A 21,407-nucleotide genomic window follows, 5' to 3' on the forward strand; every position below is an offset into this window, starting at 1 on the left:
TAACTCCTGAACTGGTTTGCATGAACTCAATCGCCACGCAAGAAGACATTGCACTTGACAACTGTTTATTTACATGCAGTAGTGGTCATTTGAAAATCAGGTACAAGAAAAAGATCAATAACTTGTAATCACAGGAAATGAAATGACAAAAGGCTTCGTTGCATCACTGTGAACGCCAAAGCTTCAAACTCGAAACAATCCCAGTGGGACAGGAAATGTAACTTGCACTGCCACGCGGCCACTTTATATGCAGTCCCAAGAAGGCAGCAGCGTAACGGGCAGGGATTATTATTATGATTATTATGATTATAATGAGATTATGAGGGCGTGTGGAATGTTTCAAGCTCAGTGCTGCTGATGAGGTCGTGCAATTCATAGCCTCAAACACACACACAGGACATCCACAAGTTTGTGAGTACCATCCAGCTAAAGAAGAGCGCAATTAGTGGTTATGATGATGCTTAAATGAACCTATTTCACGGGATTTTAGCAAACTGTCATTTCTCAAATATATGCACGCGTTATGAACACTTCAAGTGGTTTAAAGGCTTCGGGTCGGGATTCAGAATTTTCCAATCCAATGAGCAGGTAGCGGATGACTGGACTGGTTCCAGAACCTCCTGCAGCTTGCGGCGTCGGCCAATCACTGCGCCGTTTTGATGACCCACTCGGCCGTTGGGTTGAGCTGGAAGAGGTCCTTCATGAAGGTTTCCCCGTCCAGACACCTTTCCTCTAGGGAGCGAGAAGAGAGGCGAACACTCCTATATTATTTGCCCCCCAATTCTCCGGTTCTGGTTTCGAATCTCGGCATGTGTGAGGTGTTTGATTCTTCAAGTGGACGCTTGAGACTACGCAGTGCGTAAAACACTCGCGCAATTGTATTCTGACTTACTGATGTTTCCACCAATCTCATAGAGACACAAGTCCTCTTGCTTCACTGCCACACAACTACAAATACACAAAGAAAGAAGGGCACCGTGAGCAACACACTGTCGGTGGTTTTGACACCCAAGTGAGATTGTATGTGAAGTCGACGCAAGACCTGTCCTGGCTGAGAAAGCGCGTCAGCACGTCGGCCGCCTGCAGGTCCTCGGTGAGCTGGAGGGCCATGGACACTTTGCTGAACTGCGGCGCTTGCACGCGGATGAATCCGTGCGAGCTCTCCTGCTTGCCAAACACACTCGGTGAGAAACTGCGACGGCCGCAACCTGTTAAACACTAAGCGGTTTGTACACGAAGGACACGGCATAAAACCTCCCTGTATTTTATTGCAAAAGAGATGAGGAGCAGGATGGCGTGCAAAAAGACCTTAAGTCTTTAGTTCATTCGAAAAAATGTAATTTCATTAATTAAAAAAAAAAATCTGTAATGAAAAAATAAATTCAATGCAATTAAAAAAATACAATGAAATTCTACAAAATATGGATTGTGTCTTGTGCATTTTCGCAATCACCCGTGAGGAAATGTTTTTTTCCCTTCAAAATAGCCACTTCATTCTGATACATTTCCACTAAATGTCACCGTGAGCCACTACCTCGACTTTTGGGTTACTAATCATTAACGTTCACATTTGAAGAAAATAAAGTTCCGTTTTGATGGACTGTATTAATTGAACAATATGCTTATGTGATTGCGCTTTTCAAATCACAACTGTCACTATATACAGTATACACATCTGTACATTATAATTTATGAAGCATTTACAAGGCACTCAATTACAAAAACAAATAACTTAAGATCATGAAAAATACAATTGAAAGATAAAGAGAAAACAATAAGGTACGTTCAAATAAAGTAATTATTAAATGTAAGTAAAAAAAAACATGATACAATTTCATGTAAAAATGAGTTACAGTAGTACATAATGAATAATAATAATACAATTCAATAACAAATAAGCATTGAGCTACCTCAGGAGCGGCTCGCTCTGGCAGCTTGTCTGTGGTGATCTTCTTCAGCAGCTTTCGCATGGCTCGCTCTTTGTTCTGCTTGCGCTGGCTCTCCATGTTTTGCTGTCGGACCTGCGTTAGGATGAACTTGGGGATCTAGTACCACACACACAAAAAGGTGTGACAACACACCAAACCGCACTGGCAAAAGTGGTCAACACACTGAAGGTCATTTGGAGTCTTACGGTCCACAGGAGGTTCTGGTATCTAATGAGGAGCCGCACGATGTTGGCGGTGCCGGTCGCCATGGAGAACTCCTGCTGCTCGGTGACCTTTGAACGGCAGCCCTTGAACATGAAGATGTTGGGCGCCATGACGACCGAGACGTTGTTCAGGGTCATTTTGTTCTTGGCCTGGTGCTCGATCACGCGCTGGAAGAACTCCACGAGGGCCTGCCGAGGAAAACAGGCGACATGAGGTGACGCTTTGGCTAACACAATCCAACATTATTGATTCATTTCGTTTACTTAAACGGGACATATTTTGTAAAATTGCCATTTTAGTTGCTTGCATACCAGTAACTTGTTCTGTGGAGTGGCTGTCCACCCATCATCAAGTTTGAAATATCACAACCAAGTCAATCTTTTGTTGTCTGCCTATTTCTTCAAATGTGTCCGTGAGCGAGCCCTTCTGAAATTTGCCAGATTGTGACATCACAAATCAAAATGAACGCATGGTGGTGGCTTAGTGCAAGTACCATTCATTTGCAGTCTGGACACAGAGGGGTGAACTTCTTTTCTGAAAATAATCTCAATAGGTCTCCGGTGTCACCTTTGTGGAAAAATGAGTTGCTAGAATGGCTAAGTTAGCAACGCTCGCTTCGTTTCACGCCATGCTTCGGCTCGGTTCGTCACGCTAACAAAAGCCTGCATTTGCATGAGACGGAACCACCCGCTAAAACGGTGCGATGTGAACCACGGTGTGGATTATTAAGCGTACCGCAGTTCTTTATCCTCCCTTTCTATTGTGAAAAATGTTGTTCCGGTACGTCTCCAAGAACGGTTTTACCTTCAAACTATCCCGATTGGCTTCAGGCAGCAAGAGAACCAGCAGGTTCAAAGCTTGCAGCTGCTGTTTCTTTGTGGGCAGCTCTGGAAAAAAAGCACACGGGTTTAGAGGCAGAAGTGCAATGTACGAAGCTCGTACAGGGGGAAACCTGCAACGCACTGTATGAATTCAAGTACTGGGATATGCCGCTTTCTTTACGCTATTTAAACCATAACCGTCATGCATACCTCAGACTGCCAAAGGAAATAAAAAGTTACTTTTTTTTTTTTTAGGGGAAAACCGCTGTAATGTTAAAGTAACAAAAATATTTTTTTAGAGAAGAGATTATGATATTGTTTTGCAACTACACAAATTTGTGTCCCACAAGGATAAAATTCAACTCCAACTCTGACAAATACTTTGTGTTCCACCGGACCACACACACAACCAGATGACACACACGCAGAAGTGAAAGAGCGCTGCACTTGAGTTTGGGTGGCGGGGACGAGGCCTTGCTCAAGGGCACCTCGACAGTAGCCAGCAAGAACACTAGCATCTCTCCAACAACTAGTTGCCATGTTTCCTTTTTTTTCTGTTCACAGTGGAATTTGAACCAGCGTCTTCCGACCCCAAAGCCCGAGTCCGAGATTTGTGCCAAAAACAATCACGCAAAACTTTTTAAAATCACAAACAAAAACGACATTATGATGTTGAAGTCAAAAACAGACTTTAGTCTTGTAATTTATTATGTGTTTTAACTGGGAAAAGATGCATTTATTTTCCCAAAAATTGAAATATACTTCTGTTCAGGTCAGAAGGGATTCGTGTTTTGATATGTCACAAAGCTAAGGTAGGGAGAAGTCATTGGTTTAGTAGCATGACACCTTACATGTAGGTATCCACTTTAAATGATTATGGCATGTTCATTTTTTGCAAATGAGTTCACGGACCCACAAGCCACGGGTCGAGAACCCCTCTCATAATCTGTTATTTAATCTTAATTCTTCATCTTTTCAAGGTTTGGGGTTACATTCAAGCTTCAAGCTTCCTACTCTGTGGGAACATCTTGGAAAAGTAAGCACAACAGAGGCATGCTTGGATGGAATTGGCATCACGGATTCAAATGTCCAAATGCGTTCGTGCACATACGTGGCGCGCGCGTACGTACTGTTGACGGCGACGAAGGCGTTGAGGTACTCGACGGTCAGCATCGAGTGCGGCAGCTCCCTGATGAACAGCTTCAGGAGGCTGGCCGCGTCGTGCTGCTTCAGCTGTTGCCACGGGAACGTGCCGTCGTAGAAGCAGGACTCCAGCTCCTGGCACAGAGACTGAGCGCGGGCGGGACAATCGGCCAGTTAGTCGCGACAGCCGCGCTGCCGTGTGGGTGGGCGCTTGTCGAGTGTAAAGAAGAATTCTCTACCTTGACTCTTGTGGCGGCGCCGGGGATCCTGAGCAGGCCCTCTGTGTCGAGTCCTTCCTCCTCGATATGACCGATAAGCTACAGAGGAGACAATAGCGAAAATAGCTGCAATATCGAACGAAAGGGGGGGGCATGCTCACCCTCTGCAGGACAAAAGGCACTTTGGTCCCGGCTGCCCTCCTCTGGTCCTGGTCCAGTAAAGTGACGAGGGGAACCCCAAACAAACCGCTTTCTGCGTAAAACACAACCACAGTGAGAAAAATTTAAGTACAGACCAATCAGCTCAACATTGTTGTTTATGTGCACCAGTGGTTCCATGTTTTATCAAATGTCTAACAGCCACTTTTTTCAAATGGCCTAAAAATGTGCCGTACAAACTCTTGATTTAAAGTTTGTTAGTTGAATGTTTGACTTCCTATCGTTAGACTACTTGCCAACAGTCAAACAAATGTGTGCAGCGCCCATTTGAGAGGAAAATGATTCAAAACACACCAACTGGAAAGCAGATTTGGACATGGCACAAAAAAATGAAAAGACGAGGGCGACGTGAAAAAAACGTCACAGCCATATTGAACATTTTTTTAAGCTTTGTGAAATCCATTTTCATTTGACTACGTTGTTTGAATTTGATAAATCCTTTTTTTTTTTTTTTTAATAAAACATGAGCCTATTTAATTTTGTATTTAGTTAGAGATATTCATATTTCAAATGATGTCCCATTTGTTGGGCAACCCTGAATTTGCCATGTTAACAATTCTATGCTAACCATATTTGTTTTTGTTTTTATTTAATTAGCAGGCTAAAATTTCTGCGTCAGCACCTTTATCCGGATCCTCACTGAAGTGGAACAAGTTCTTCCTTGGCCCACGCACAATACTTCTACAATCTTTTGTATTGTTGAATAATCCTGCCCGCCAAAACAACAAAGGTAGCTACAACACTGTAGTAGTTGTAAGAATTCTATGCACTATTGTCTACGTGTGAAACGTTGTTTCGTTCGTGCGTGCCTTTTATCTTCGATTTGCCAGGCTTGTGCGCTTTCAGTTCGATGCCACCCGTGTCGAAAAGAGCCGTCATCTCCACCAGAGCGAGCCGTCGGACCTGACACCACGAGAAAAGATGACATGATGATGATGACGACGACGACGACATGGATTCAATTGTGTGTGCGCTTCATTTTTAGGGCTACCTACCTTTTTCATATCCAGCGGAGACAGATGTCCAACTCTGGTCTGACCAGTTTTATCTCTCAATAGCCTGAAGTTCTAGAAACCGCAACGGTTGGCAGAGAGTATTTGTAAATTTGACATTTTTTACAATTAATTTTTCACATTTATTTTCATTTAAAAAAATCTTTGTTACATATATTTTATTTATTAAATATGAAGTGTATATTCTTAATACCATTTCATCAAAGTTAATACAAGCAATTTTACATCTACATTTTTATTTTCAAATACTGAGTTCATTAAGCATTACAAAGAACACTTTAAAAGGAGAATGAATGATTCTTTTGACAATTAAAATAAAGCTTACACCTTTTAACTTCCCAAAATCAAACGTGGCCCTTGAGCACAGAAGTTTGAGCAGCACCGGTGTCCTGCACAGACGTATTTTGTTGATGCTTTGGCCAGAATAGCTCATCTGCAATACAAGCAGCAAGCGCGGAATGTCGCAGCTTCCGTTTCTCTGTTTGAATCTCCATAAAAAGGTCAGAGGAGTTCTAGTATGACCCACTTGTGAGTGAAATACTGCGCAGGTTGTATCGCTAATGCAGTCGTTCAGGTTGAAGCCACGGATTATTATTGGCAGCTCAAAGATAAAGCTGCACTAAAACAGCGCTCGTCTCACCGGTAACTTATCATCGGGCGAGTTAGGACTCGTTTGGGCGGCGAGGTGAGGCTGGTTGTCCCTGTAAGTGAGCGCTTGCTCCGAGAACGCCACGTCCACGTTCATGACCGTCTCCGGTTCTGTCGGGCATGAGAGCGAGGACATTTTCGGAACATTACCACATAAGTAGTGCTGTAAAAACATTTTTACAAGTACGTCTCTAAAGTGCACTTACATCTGAGATGTTTTACTAACAACTCCGAGTGGCTCGGAAAGAGTTGTGAAATGTCCACTCGGTTAAAAGCCGTCACATTAAGGCTGGGTGCCGTGTATGTACGCGTGGAACATTTTACTGTGTAGCTGAGTAATGATGCTAATGCATTAGTGCGCGTGTTACCGGCTGAGCTGGCGTCACTTGCTGCGTTCTCACTTCCCCCTCGGACCTCACATGGCTCTTTGTCCTGCGGCATGACAAAATGTGGAATCCTGCTCAAAATGTTTGCCAGTACCCACTCGTTATGTTTATATATTAACCTTCCTGTTAAATGAGTGCACACAATAGTCAGTCTTTATAAACATTTTACTGGAAGCAGTTTAAATCGCACACATCGATCCATCCTTTTTCTATAGTGCTTGTCCTAATTAGGGTCCATTCTAGATTTATGTGAAGGAGGGCACAGATAGACGAACAACCATTCATACAATCACAGCTATTGACAATTTAAGAGTCATCAATGAACCCAACATTCATGTTTTTTTGTTGTTTTTTTTTTTATGTGGGAGGAAGGCAGAGTACCCGGCAGATGTGCCGTCCCCAAACAATTCTAACTGAAAGTGTGTCGAAATTAAAGTCTGGTTGTCGAGGGATGACTAGCAAAACATTTGGAGAAGTAACACAAAGTCCAAACTCAGCAAAGATGTGTCTATGCAGGTTGACTTATTTAGGATAAAGGTTTGTAGGCCTTTTCCTTTGTTTTACTATCATTGCTGCATTAAAATATACACATTTACTGATCACACTTTACCATGGGTGTGCCACAAGGATCATTTCAAGGCCTCATTTTGTTCTTTTGGTATGGATATTAATGGCACAATCTAATGAGATCAAATCCAATATGAATGTTTGCAAGTGCATCCTAACCTTTTCAGGCAGTCTAAATATATCCCGGACGTCAGGCAGGTGCTGCCGGTTGCGCCGCCGCAGCGTCTGCTGTAGCGAGGTCACACGCCGCTCCACCGCTGCCACCTGCGCTCGGGTGAGCGTGGACAGGAACGCGGCACTGTCCTCTTCCTGTCAAGTGACACAAATTAGGAGCTTAGTAAATTTGTATGACCGAATGTATGTGATGTACAGGTGCATTTCAAATTAAAATCTCGTGGAACACTTAAATTCAGTAGTTCAATTAATAGGTGGAATATATGAAAATCCACTTTTAGATCCACTACATTCAGAATGAAATAGTTCATGATTGTATTTATTATAAATTTGATGATTATAGTCTTGAGAGAGAATATTGATTGACACCTGTTCCTGGTCAGCTCCAAGCGAACCATCAAACAGCCGCACTAGTCCCGCCTCCGTGAGCCACGCTTCCTCCTGCTCCCCCTCTGGAAAAGAAAAACAAGAACATTAAAACTATGACAAACTGAACTTCTTTGCATCATTATATGCCTTCGATGACACTAAGAACTAGTTTGAGCACCGGCATAAGAATACATAATTATGGTTCCCAAAAAAATGACCACGGGAACAATATACAGGTGCAGTAAGAGGAGGTTAGGACTAACTAGGAAGAATGTGTTTGCTCCTAGGAGCAATCATAATGTGTCATAAATGTGCCAAAATAAGAAACGGATGTCCACAAACAAAGGCAGTTAGTTGAGCGTGTGTCCCACCGTCGGGGGGTTTCTGCTGATCCTCTTCGTCATTTCCGCCCTCACTTCCCCCCTTCTCTGCCGAGCGACTGATGTTCTCCACCTCCTTCCAGTAGTCATCCATCTGCAGCTCATCCAGAGAGTCCTGCCAAATGGTTCCACAAATGAGAACATCCGTCCATTTTCGACAGTATTAGTGTGATGGTTGGGCAGGAGCCTATCCGGCACGACTTTGGGTGAGAGACGGGGTACAACCTGGGCTGCTCCTCAGCCAATCGCAGAACTCACATTCACACCTATGGACAATTTAAGAGTATTTAATAAACCGAACTTGCATGTTTTGGGGATGTGTGTGGAACCTGGAGTGACTGTAAAACAGACAAACGCCACACAGGAACGCTGAGATTTGAACCTGAAACCTCAATTTTTAGGCATCATTTATTTACAGATGTACAACTAAGAAATGTGCTGTGATTGACACCAACTCACTGCGTGGGTCGTGTGGCTTTACATGGCGTTCGCCATTCAGTCCATGAACTACGTCATCTTTTCTCAAGATCGAGACTACCGCAACACATCTGTTCAGACCATGAATACATACTCTGTGCGAGTGAGGTACCTAAACTTGTCCAACTGTGTTGGCATTTTTCTCCTGCATAATGGATGTGAGAAGTCGAGAGTCACTCCCTAACCTTTATCTTGTATGTAAAAGCTGTGCTGTGCAAATCCAAAGCAATGAAACACCACCATCTACATGGATCTGTTCATCATGACAGTGATTTACAAACTTGATATTCACAGACAAGCTAGGTGAGACCCTCCTCCACGCCTACCCGAAGAAAAACGTACTTGACGTAGACATACGTCAGCGGCAGTAAACGCTTGGATTCCAGGTGACGAATATAAACGTCCATGGCAGGGAAGGAGTTAAAAATACATTTATTCGTCAAAAATAAATAATTTCGGCAGCAATTAAGTGAAATGGGAAAATTCCCCATGGCACAGCTGATGATCCCTCGCAGCACACTGGTCGTGAATCACCGTGCTACCCAAATTAGAACAATTAATGTTTATGACTGTGGTTTGGTATAAGGCTGTCTACCTGGGAGTTGCAGCGCTGACATGGCGGCCGCGGTCGCAGCCTGGTCTTGGGACTGTGTCTGGGGCTAGAGCCAGGATTGGAGCACACGGAGGGCCTGGGACACTGGCTCTCCACGCTGGGACTGTCCCCAGGAAGGGCGCTGTGGTTCTGCTGGACGCTGTAGTGGCCCGTCCGTCGGCTGAAAGACAAACTCACAAAGTTGCTGAGCCGCACTCGAGGAACGTGTCACAGCTACGCTATTAATCCCGATTAAGGAGGTCAACTGTCGCTTCTGATCTCTGGACCGAAAGTCATTTTTAACCTCTTTTGGTTTGCCTTAAACTTTGCACCTTGTTTAACAGCACAGATATGACCGGCGCCTCACGCCTAAGAAAAGATTACCGCCTTCTGTGTGTTTCATGTTGACCAAAGAAAGGGAGATAACATCAATACAGGTTTCAGTGTCAGAACCTAAATAATAAGTGACAAACTAGAAATGCATGCTTGCCACAACATTCGTATTCCCGCCGGCTATCCTCCAATTATGATACGGACATGTACCATTAAAGTTTAAATACTAAGATGAAATTGTTTTTTTTAACTTACACAGAATCAATAAGAAAAAAATAAATACATCTATGACAGTGGATAAATCTATTGAGTATGACGTAAAGCACTGCCTGATAAGTGTGGACTGTAATTTACTTTACAGCAACTGCGGTGAATACAAATGGATAGAACATGGCTCAAAGGCCACATTTGATTTTTACAATGAACAAGATGTTATTTGTAGACTATTTTATTTTCATAAGAAATAATAATGGACCCATTTTTAAATTGTACCTATAATATTGCCCTACAATTTGAAATAATCTAATAATCTATTAACCTAACTAATAATAATTAATTGTATATTAAAAATGAAAAAAAAAAATGAAAATGAAAACATTTTAGAAAAAAATCTGTTTATAGGTGAATGAGTGGGTGCCAAAATGCGAGTATGGAGGGGTCCACTGTACCCCACACATCAAAATGACAATATAAACAGAGGGTTACATAGTATTGTAGAAATTATGCCACACAAAAATACAGTATATATCATTTTATATCCACAGCTGCGTTTTCCTGTTAAAAATCAAGAAAAGTTCTAAAAATCCTTTTTTTCACCTGATACCATTCAGCTGAAAATTACGTGATCGGCCCCGATTTCTGATCATGTCATCGGATTGGTACCGTACAAGCCTGGTGTGTTCGGTTCCACGATTACAGATCTTAGCTTTCATAGTCACACATGCCAAAGCAAGAAATAAAACATCCGTTAATAAAAAGTAAAAAGAACACGCCCGCTTTTTTGATTTTGTAACATTTGTACCTACAGTTGGACCCGAAGCAACGTTCTGCCCCCTCCCGTCATCATGCACGTCTCCGGATTCGCCTTCAACAGATTTTTTTTTCCTCAAGTCGCCGTTACTTCTACTGACCTCCTATCCGCTTCTCTTCCCACTGCCTACAGACTACATAACAACATACGATAACAATAATTCTGACCCCTTTTGGGTCTGTCTCATGTAACGCACACCTAGCTCTCCACCAATGCGCTCATCTGCGAGGAATGACAAAAATGCTCCATGTGAGATTTGTTGACCAGGGAAGTGGTTCCACCTGCTAAGAAGCACATGAGCAAACAGCGGGAGTTAATCATTGAACTTCATCAAGAGCAACACAGCCCCGACAAAAATACATAAATGTTTGAGCGCACCATAAATCGTACATTAGCACACTTACACTAGCACGTAAACACACGTGTGCGAGTTCGTCCGCAGCCAAGTGAATTTAAATCCTCCACCCAAACAATAAATCGAGTGCGTTGGGACCATCATAAACCAAGGACATTGGTCTACTGTTTTTTTTCTTCCTTTCTACCCTAATATTTTTGTATTTTTTGTTCATTGGCCATAAAAAAAAGAAGGCAGTTGTTTTATGGTCCATTCATGCAACACTACGCACTTGTCGTCAATGACGTGATGTTCAAAAACAATTGGGCCTCTTATCACTGAGAGAACATTGCACCCTTGTCATTTATTCATCGCAAAAGGGACGCAATGGACTATTTTTAAAAAGTGACGATGCACTCATTGTCCCACCGTTTAACAGCTGAGGTGCAAACAGGAAGCGAGGCACGAAGCACGCACCCGTCAGACAGGCCCGAGTCTTGATTGAGTTCACGGCGCGGCCCGAGCGTGATTTGACGTGCGCCGCTGTGGTGACGGCGGTCCCAGTGCGGTTGGAGACGAACGCGAGGAACATACGCAAGCTAATGTGATCTGATACAAGAATTCTCCCTTTACAAATTGTATGTGTGTGTTGCTCCAATTGAGGTCAACAGGTGCCAGCTGTCCTCTCTTGGAAGACAAACCGTCTCCATTTTCGTTCTGTAACATTCTTTCAACCTGACATGGTCATTACAATAGATACAACTTAAAGCTACAGTAATCGCGTGCATATTTGAGCGTCGCTATTCACAAATTCACCTACTCCTATTTTTTTTGTTCTTCTGTGGAACCTTTCATTAGCTACTCTTTGAACAATTCTCCGATTCAGGTTTTTTTTTTGTGTGTGCTCTTTCTTAAACTCCCCGAAATGCCACAAAATGGCCCTAGTGTCTTCAGTAGAAAAGTACTATAGTAATTGGTCCAAGAAAGTATGTTGTCGTGATACGTCTTGACTGAAAGACAAGCTTTGTATGTCGGGGAGAAACTAACTTTAGCCTGGGTTGCTACGGAGAGTCTTGACTGCATGCGCATGTACAGTACACACGCGCTTAGGGGACGATAGTACGAAATCCAATCATCTGTCAGCCATTTATTTTGTAAGGATAATGTAAAATGAGTTTGAAATGATACAGTGTTTTGAGATGATAGTTTGTGGTGCGGTTGATACTATTAGGCCATCAAAACATTTTTGGGGGTCGTAATTACCCGCTGTTTTTTTTTTTTTTTTTTTGCTATTCGCGGCCAGGCTCGGTCCCTATCCCTACGAATACTAGAATTCATTCTATTTCCATACATTCCTATGAGGGGAAAACACAATTCTAAATATATTTTGTGCCACTTAGTTCAATATTGTTGTTGTTTTGTTTTTTTTTGTTACTTTTAAGTCACGCTATCACGACCAAAAGATGAACCTCGACTTCCTGACGTCTGCTGGGACAACTGCAGTTTTCTGTCTATCTGTTATTTTAAGAGGAAACATTCAATGACCACAAAAAAAAAAATAGGACACGCACACGGTAAGCACACACACGCCCGCGTGCAATGCTGTGGGAGGCAAGACAAAGGCAGGCTGTAATGTGATGCGGTTGTTTTTTTTGTTTTGTTTTTTGTCCGGTTCGTGGGACAAGCCATCTGGAACACATGCGTTCACATGTACTAGAGTCAAGCTAGCTTTGTTGTTTTGATGGCCTTTTTTCCACAGCAGTCATTTTGACATTGTAAATAAGTGAAGAATAGGTCCGTGCGTTAGCAACGACATTCATGAGGGTCCCGTTGCATTTAGAATTAAGAGTGTAAGGACAATTTGTATTCAAATGTAGAGCAGTAAAATTATAATCATTGTAGTGGCTGCTGCTAAAAGCGTTGACCTTTTGGTGGTCTAAAACCTCAGCAGTGTCAACAGCCACTACTAAGCGGGTGTGTCCATTTGCGCACCATTTGGACTTTTGCTCAGTTTACCACACCAAAGTTGTTGATATAAACACACATGCGCGCACACACACACAAAGACAGCTCTGCGCCGAGCGCGTGTAAACAAGGCAGTTGTAAATAAAAGCCCATCTCTGTATGCTTGTTTCTATAAGATCTTTGTCCCTGTGTGACAAACTAGGCGACTTCAGGCTAACGCTCATGACTGACTTACTGAGCGGGTGTTTGTCGGCATCATGTGACGCAAACAATGGGCAACAACGAAGAAAAAGAGGAACACATGCAGGCATTCATTCTTGGACGGATGGAGGGACAAGAAGCAAGCAGTTTAGGGGTCAGTCTGTGTTCTGATTACAGGGGACGCGAAGGGCTTAGAGTTTGGTTAAGTACAAAATATTATGCCGTGGATGGATATTATACAAAAAGAACCTCCGGGGGTTTCATTCCTACCACAGGAAATAATGGAAATACAGAATTCCCCCGCTGTATGGTGGTTCATTGTTTGCGCAAGGGTTTCCGCACAATCGAGATTTTTAAGCATATGCTTTGTTTGCATGTGTTGCTGCTTTATTACGCATTATAACAGCCGGTGTTTGAAGGTTTCAAATTACTGTAAAATCTATGCTAATTTTCACGAGCATGTCTATGTGGTTTCACATTTGGAGTTAGCGTTAAGCTAGTAGGCTTTCATTACACGAAAAGATACGGCTTGGTTGAACCTTTTGGTCTTTAAAATATACAAAATGAATTCTCTTCTGTTTTCCGTGTGGGTGTTACAGTAAAGTTCAACTGGAAATGACAAATAAACAGCAAAGCAAGCACGCTTCGCCTGCTTCACTTAAGGAACTGTGCGAGTGCGACCAGGTGCTAAAGAAAACTTTAAAAAGTAAGTTTTAGTAAGTTTCAAGTGTGTTTTAATAGGTTTCAATGTGTTCAAAACACGTGGGAGGCGTAAAACTTTCTACATTGTGGATTTTCAACCATCAAGCGGGTGGCTGAAGTAAGATTTGAGAAGCCTATTTGCCTGAAGCCTGAAGCCGTTCTCCGAATGCACGTCACGCATTTGCGGACTGCTCGTTACTGATTTAACAACATTAAAGATGACCTTAAGACCCGATCTGCTCGAGATACTTGAGACTGGCTTGTAACGCTCACCGGCCGCTTCATTAGGTACAGCTGCACAAGCTCCTAAGAAAACGGTCGGCCTTTATTTCATGCATTGATTGCTCTCTGACAAATTCAACATCCATCTGTCCATCGTCTCTAAGATGGAGCCCATCCAAGGCTGATTGCTGGTTTTGATTAGTATTTTTTTCAATTAATTGAAGACTAGGATTTTTTTGGGGGGGGGACAGTGCAGAAAACGCACCAACATAGACTGCTTATCAGTTACTGGTTTTGGTCCGTAACGTCAGAAAATAGGCACACAACAACAAGAGCAAATGTTGACGATGATTGCTTTCCTAAGTCAAATCAGATGTTTGCAAATGTCCTTGCAAGAAAATAACGTGTGTGTACTGCAAAGTTGGAAAGGAAACGCGTCTCCCTCGGCAGTGGGAGGGGAGAGGACTTCTGCTGCCTTGCAACTCCCAACTTTTGAGGCGGACGACTCACGATTGCTGCTGATGTTGTCGAGCATTGAAACAGTGCTGCGAGTCCCACCTGGCGGCCTGCGCTGCAGGCTGGGGCGAGAGTTCCGCGTTGCTGTGGTAACCGGTCAAGACCACTCCCTGGGACTCCTGCTGCCGACTCATGTTTCCCCCCTGCTGCTTGCGTCTCTTCTCTTCTACGTTGCGAGCAATATGACGTCCGCGCGGTCCTCCGTCGCGAGTGTGCGCCGACGCATCTTGCGCCCTAACCTTGCCCGTCTTGCCCTCGTCCCGCACTGGCATAAAAGCGCGTCGTGGAGACGTGGTAGGCTTGGCCCGGACGTCACTGAGCGCAGGGGCCGGACGACCGGCGCGATTGGCTGCAAGCGCCTAGCACACGTTTGAAAAGGAAGTCACGGCGACCCCTGCGGTCCGAGTTGGTACGCGAATGAAAGGGACAACTCGAATGTTCTCCACGTCGGTGTCGTGAAAGATGTCATGATGGCGTTTTAAGGCGTAATCAAGTGAAAGAATGCGCATAGGGAACGGAATGTTCTCAACGGGAGCCGCCTGGCAGTTTTCCACGTTCCACCTACTTCCGCACCAAGCGCATCTGGACCAATGAACGGGCTTGCACGGGTCACGTGGCGTGCGGTGACAACTCCATGTCAGCTCGGATTGGTCCCCATTTGACAGGAAACAGCAAAACTCATTCTTACTTTTCAATCACCCTGTATGAAACTCTAATCCCATTTTTTTTTAAATGCCTATGCATTTTTAAAACAACTTTTGTTTATTAGCTCTTTAATGTGCGATCATTATTATTCTTTTTTTTTTTTTTTTTACAAGAAACACATCGAGCAAAGTTTATTTAGCATTAAGTTTGATTTCAAATTTGATATTGGCACCACAATTCGCTACCAGCTTCTCGAGTCGCCCAATATAGTTTCATTATTACACTTTCAAATATGAAAATGGAAAAACCTAACGTTGTCTGCTATACATGGAAAATACTCAATGTTGTTGTTGTTGTTTTTTTCTATTGTGATCCAACTTTGTCATCACAGTGAAATGTTGATTAGTACACTACACTTAAATACAGCAATTGGGAATGCTGGAGGAGAAACAAGAGTAATAAGTGCACTTTAACACTGATGTCAAGTTTCAAACAATTAACATGCTTAACTTTTAGATGTCTGGTAACGAAATTTCCCCTCCCGCTGTCGTCCGGTACTTTCTTCCGGACAAAACACATCTTGACCAATGAATGAGCGGAATGTGGTGGCGTGGTGCCGCATTTGGTTCAGTTTGGATTTTTCTAATTCTGACATCAACCACAAGAACAGTGATGCATCCAGTTCCCGAGTTTGGCTTTACTGTGTATACAGCATTTGCCGTTTCTTGCTGTTAAATCAATATGACACATGCACTTTTTTTTTTTTTTTTTTTAGGTTACCCAATGTAAAAACAAATAATTCATTTATAGTAGTAAACTGCACACGAACATAATATATACATAAATAAAAATGTATTAGTTTGGGCTACGGCATTAGAGTGGAGGGGGGGAGATGGGGGGGGGGGGGGGGAACAAAAAAAAACTAAAAAAAAGGTTTACGAGGTTACAAAGTGTACAGTACATGAATGATGCCTGTGGCGTTTACATCCTTATTAGGTCAAGAATGAAGGAATCCCCTCAGTTTTAAAGGACACTCCGGCTCATTTTGGACGGCCATCCCTCCAAAATGCTGCCAAAACCAATGATGATATGGCAGACAAACCGAAGACAAATGTCCAGAAAACAATACGTCACACCTCAGCATGTGCTGATGCCAAGTTTTGTTTCTTTCTTGAGGAGGAAGAATTTGAAGCAGTGAAAGTACCCGACATGTTCTTAATGCACCTTTATCATCGGTTACCACTCATCTGTTCCATTATGTTTCCTCAGGGCAGGAATAACAAATAACTTGCTCAATATGAGCCTGTATGAAACGGTTGTGATGTCACGTGAAGGTTTCGAAAAAGCTGCCTTGCAAATGTCACTTTTAAAAAGCGCTTGAACACAAACGCATCTCTATATCGGACAAAGTGTGACTTACCTGAGGTGAAGGTAGAAAGCCAGTCTGGGGACCATGTTGCCCGCTTGCGTCCCACCGCTCACCAGCGACGACCTCACCATGTGCTCGGGGATGATGTCAACACACACACGCACACACACACAAAGTCGATTAGCCAGAGAGGTCAATCAGATTGTCTTGCTTCTTGCCCCTCCCCCCTCCTCTGATCCCCTGTCATCCCTTCTTTCGCTCCGTCTGTCTCCATTCTTTGCTTTCAACTTTCCACTCAACGCCGTCTTCCGTCTTTACGCGGCCATTAGGAGCAGACTAAGTGGTGCGGAAGTGCGCTGAATCATGCTGAGAGCTGTCAAAGTCTACTTTGAGCTTCTCATGTAACAGAAATAAGCCGCAGTGCTGTTTTTCAAGCACAATAAGGAACATTTGGAAGTATCTTACAGCTATTAGACTTGGCTGCATTAGTGCAGGGGGACCAACTCCAGGGGGTCTCAACCCCCTTAAAGGGGGGATGATGCATTCATAATCTAACACCAATTAAACATAATGACCATGGGTCATATTTTTTGAACGTTTCAACCTAAATATTCCCGTTTAATAGGAAGGAAATGTGATGTCAGCTTCCCTGTATGCAATGAATAAAAATCCAATTAGAACTTTTAATTGACCTAAACAAAGATAGGGAATAATTGTTTTTGCTTTATTGGGTTGCCAGTCGCCACATGTACATTTGCACATAATTTATTGCACATGATTTTGTGGACCCCCCAATTACAGTTGTGTCCCGAGTTTGGAACCACGGAACCATGGACTGTACGCGCGTACACTTATTAGAATTCTTTTCCAAAAATGTAACTGGTAACCATTTGTGGAGAATTGCTCAGGCACCATGAACTCATTTGCCTTTGGACTGGCTTGCTGAACAGGTTTTGCCCATTCGTGTTGCCTCTTGGTGTTACAGCAATTGAGCTGCTCAAACTCATCACAACAGCAGTATGATCTCACAGCCATTTCCAATTATTTATTTGTGTAAGAGTGCACAACCCCAAGTCCCATGAAACCACCCAACACGGTACATTCAACATGAGAGGAACTTGATACTGTACTGTATGATTAACTTACGTGTGGTAGGAAAACAAACGGGGGAGACAAAAAAAAACAAAAAAAAACAGTGCACTTGATTCCACGGGAACATTTGAGAAACATCTCGAGAAGAGCAACAGAATGGTTAGTAGAGTACTGTTTGACTGTGGCTTTGCAGTGGCTCCTCATTCACACGGATCACCTGCAACGGATGCACACATTTTCACTAAACGGGATGTAAAATATGGACTACAAGTAGAATGTAAAAAAATGTTTTTTTAATAAACCATGTGGGTTCTTCAAGCCTCGGAACATCCTGGTGTACAAGTCTTTCTCTTTGTCCAAGTTGTCTTTGTAGCACCTGCAACAGAAGCACAGCCATATGCATTTTCTTAGCCAGGCGACCCTCCACATCCACATGTAAAACAAAAGTACTGGACTTTCCTTCCATTTTGACAAAAGGGAAGTTCGTAATTAAGGCCACTTTGCTCTGCTTTTGAAATCGACATTTAACATAGTTTACCATTTCAACTGCTTTTGATTTTTGATAATTGCTGAAAATGTGCAAAGACTGAGAATTGTGGAAATACAGCGTTAGTTCTTCACCATTTTAGTTCTGCAGATTTTTGGGGGCGTGGCGAAAACGGTGACTTTTTCAACACGTAAATTAAAACAAACGCTAATTGATTTGAATTGACAAATGCTTTATTAATGAGTTGTTTATGAGATGTTTGTAGGCACCTGTAAATTCAAGTCTTACTACTTACATGGTGACCGTTTTCAGGAGCTTGTTGACGTCGCCGTCAAAGGGCTTCCTGGCCTGGACTTTGACGAGGCAACCGTGAGCGCTCTCGTAGTCCCGCAGCTCCACGTGCGCCTGACGTGGACGAAAGTGCGCTTAACAGACGAATTAACTCCGTCGGCAGTTCGCTTAAGTCTTATAACGTTCCTTAAGAATATGAACTATGTTCACAAGGGAGACAATTAAGCATTGCCCACCCCTGGGTTAGTAAGTGCATACTTCCTTTTCACCTTTGAATAAAAATCTTAACAAACAATGAAGATCGCGTCTGACCTGTGCGCAGCGGTAAAGTGCCTTGGTGCTGGTGCAGTCCATGTCCAAAGCGCTCTTGGCGTATTTGAGAGCTTTCTTTGGATTTTCCAGACGCAGCGCCGCGAACGACAGATTCAGATAAAGAGGCAGCAGGGCCGCCCGGACCTCCTCCTGTTCGCCATCGCTATGCTTCGCCCTATTGCCCAGCAACACCACCGCCTGTTGTTGTCCAAGCGCAGAAACTAAATGTTAACAACGCACCCGTTGAGGACATCATGTAAAGTGATGACATTTGTTTTTGTTAACCGTCAATCAAGTTTATAGAAAAGTTAACCACTGTACAAGTACACCTGCTGATTGTTCGCCAACTTAACCCTAATTCTCAGGCTTTCTTTTGTGCTTTAAAAAAAAAAAAAAAAAAAAAACACTCACAAGATGGCGCCAAAGCCCTGTCTAATATAAAAGTACTGCTTTGGCGCCATCTTCAGTCATCCGGAGGTAATTATAAACCTTTTGTCAGGGACAATTGCGTTTTTCTTTTTCACCGCAAGTTGGCGCCAGAGCACCACAAGGCTTGGGTTTCACGTTATCTTGTGGCATCGTCGGGCCTTTCGGAAAGAGCACAAAAACAGCAAATAGCCAAGAGGTTCCCCCAAAAAACAGCGCAAGTAGCGACTCGTGAATAGACGGAGGAACACTTTTGTAATTGATATCACATTTAAATGATGTCACGCTCGCATTGTACTGAGCCACCAGAAGCTTTCCTATGTTGCAATTTGGTCAGTTTGCGGTTCTGTGGTGACTATTACGCTGGCAATCATCATCTGTAGCTGCGTGACAAAAAGGTAATCCTTGAAAGTCTCGAGAGCTCGACATCCCGCTTGACACATTCACCTGCTTGTAGCGCTCTTTGGCTTTTTCGTAGCGACTCTGCTTGAAGCATCTGTTGCCGAAAGTGCGCAGCGTGTTGACCACTTCCATCAATTTGGACAACGGAAACTCGTTCTGCTCCTCCTGAAGGCAGAAACACCGGCCCGGCACCCATTAAACTACAAGCACAATAAATAAGGAACGGTAGGGCTGAGGCAAAAGCTTTAAAACAAAATCAATTATTTTTCAAAAAGATCCAATTTGCGACTTTCATTGAGTTTGTTTTTTTGCATTCGGTGAGTGAAAAAGCAAATGACACACATTATTGAATAGGTTTTGCTTTTTGGTTTCCTTGCCTTCTTGAATTTACTTTATTTCAGATAATATAACAATACTCACAGGCGAATATTCTTTATTCTCTGCGACGACTGACTAATATTCCCGCTGAGGAAAGGTGACCATCCCCATGTAAATCTGTACTGTACTGCCCCCAGGTGGCCATGGCATGCACACCAGAAGGACAGCACCATGACCAGTGAATTGAAGCAAAAAAAAATGTGGCAAAAACTGTTTAATTCTTTATATTCTATTTCCTTACGACACTACTGGATGTTTTTAAAATATAGCGTGCAGCTTTTCTTATTAAAAAAATTAGCGCTTTTCTGTTTGTCTTTTTTGCCGCGATCTGTAGGGACACGCTATAGCTCCCTACCGCAGTGAGCCGGACAAATCCGTCCACTTGTCCCGAGTCCAGGATGTCGAGGAGCTGGATCTCGAACAAAACGCGGGCGGCGGCGGGGATGAAGGGCGGACAGCCCATGTCTCCGTAGGCGTAGCGCGGCTGCAGCAGGAAGCGCGAGAACTCGCCTTTGCGCATGGTCAGCAGGCCCAGCTCCATCCCGATCAGCGTCACGTCTGTTCGAAACACGGTCGCGCACTTTCGATCCGCCCCGTCACAACATTCAGCTCCACCGTGCACCCACCTCTGCCCAGCTTCATGAGGCGGGGATGCTTGACGTTAGTCGTGGTCTCAAACGGCAGATCCGAATACTCCAAGTAGCCCGAGTAATGCACTGCGCGGAAGCGCGGGACCGATCAGTTGTTGGAAAGAAAGCCAGTTTTTACTGTTTAGACTGCAAGATTGAAGACTGAAATATTACTTAACACTGAAGAACTTGGGGGCACGGATGGGCCATCTCCAGGGTGGACCACCTCCTTCAGGACCCCTCCATTCCCCACAATATCCTCCATCTGCTGCTGCAGATGGTCAAAAGGGCTCTCGAGAAAGCGCACACAAATGGAAGCAATGAGTGACACCAAAACTACACACAAATCCATTCAACTCGCGCTAATCTCTTCGGAGATCCTATTTGTTGGGCCACTTCCTGTCCCTCCAATTTGTAAGGACATTTGCTTTTTTTTTTTTCGTATGTGCTCTAATAATTTTTGTTCGTTGTCACCACGTCTTTAGAACTTTGGAAACGATTTCCCAGGGTAACGCTGACGTCCATTCAATTGACGGCAAAGGTTCACAAAATGGCACATTCGTTCAATTTTAAATCTAAACTACAACACGGTGAATGTACGGTATTGACAAATGCCTTTTTCAATGTTATAAATGCCGTAATAGTTACTGTTAATAATTCAATAGCGCGTTGTATTGGTTCATCCAAGTTATTGGTGCTGCACACAACTTTAGCTTCGTTAGCATTGATTTCGCGGGCCTGCCGACAGCAACTCACCAAATTTCGCCCTCCAGCCGCCACTTTGCTCTGCGGAATCTTTCGTATTCCGTTTAACGACATCTTAACGGCAATGCGAAGGTCTTTCCCCGAAGTCAAATGTGATTTCTTTCCGCCACTTTTACGTTCTTTCGTTACACCGTGTTGAGACTGGGGG

General features: G+C 43.4%; 2 protein-coding genes across 7 annotated transcripts; both read right to left on the reverse strand.

The window, feature by feature from the left end:
* Positions 1-44: 44 nt before the first annotated feature.
* Positions 45-17,360, reverse strand: arhgap18 (Rho GTPase activating protein 18). Of its 5 annotated transcripts, none has more exons than XM_061754464.1 (18): positions 16,529-17,360; positions 9,164-9,341; positions 8,083-8,206; positions 7,712-7,794; positions 7,328-7,477; positions 6,584-6,647; positions 6,208-6,326; positions 5,550-5,621; positions 5,364-5,457; positions 4,497-4,588; positions 4,357-4,434; positions 4,105-4,264; positions 2,958-3,040; positions 2,135-2,341; positions 1,911-2,045; positions 1,043-1,164; positions 893-948; positions 45-732 (listed from the first exon to the last, which is right to left on the reverse strand). In XM_061754464.1, exons 1-18 carry the CDS (start codon positions 16,606-16,608, stop codon positions 644-646), a joined length of 1,986 nt encoding a protein of 661 aa, XP_061610448.1. In that variant the 5' UTR covers positions 16,609-17,360; the 3' UTR covers positions 45-643. The 5 variants fall into 5 exon arrangements, 4 of the variants coding, with proteins under 4 accessions (XP_061610448.1, XP_061610446.1, XP_061610447.1 ...); XM_061754462.1 differs by lacking the exon at positions 16,529-17,360 and adding an exon at positions 14,458-15,015; XM_061754463.1 differs by lacking the exon at positions 16,529-17,360 and adding an exon at positions 14,506-15,011.
* A 147-nt stretch (positions 17,361-17,507) lies between these two features.
* Positions 17,508-21,387, reverse strand: fkbp6 (FKBP prolyl isomerase 6). 2 transcript variants are annotated; one of them, XM_061754468.1, is made up of 9 exons: positions 21,251-21,387; positions 20,669-20,765; positions 20,492-20,581; positions 20,221-20,423; positions 19,533-19,652; positions 18,660-18,857; positions 18,352-18,461; positions 17,872-17,945; positions 17,508-17,786 (listed from the first exon to the last, which is right to left on the reverse strand). In XM_061754468.1, the coding sequence occupies exons 1-9, from the start codon at positions 21,311-21,313 to the stop codon at positions 17,770-17,772; spliced, it is 972 nt and encodes a 323-aa protein (XP_061610452.1). In that variant the 5' UTR covers positions 21,314-21,387; the 3' UTR covers positions 17,508-17,769. The 2 variants fall into 2 exon arrangements, with proteins under 2 accessions (XP_061610452.1, XP_061610451.1); XM_061754467.1 differs by having other exon boundaries at positions 20,669-20,786.
* Between the last annotated feature and the right edge of the window lie 20 nt (positions 21,388-21,407).

Source organism: Phyllopteryx taeniolatus, chromosome 18 (assembly GCF_024500385.1).
Source record: "Phyllopteryx taeniolatus isolate TA_2022b chromosome 18, UOR_Ptae_1.2, whole genome shotgun sequence".
Lineage (NCBI taxonomy): Eukaryota > Metazoa > Chordata > Actinopteri > Syngnathiformes > Syngnathidae > Phyllopteryx > Phyllopteryx taeniolatus.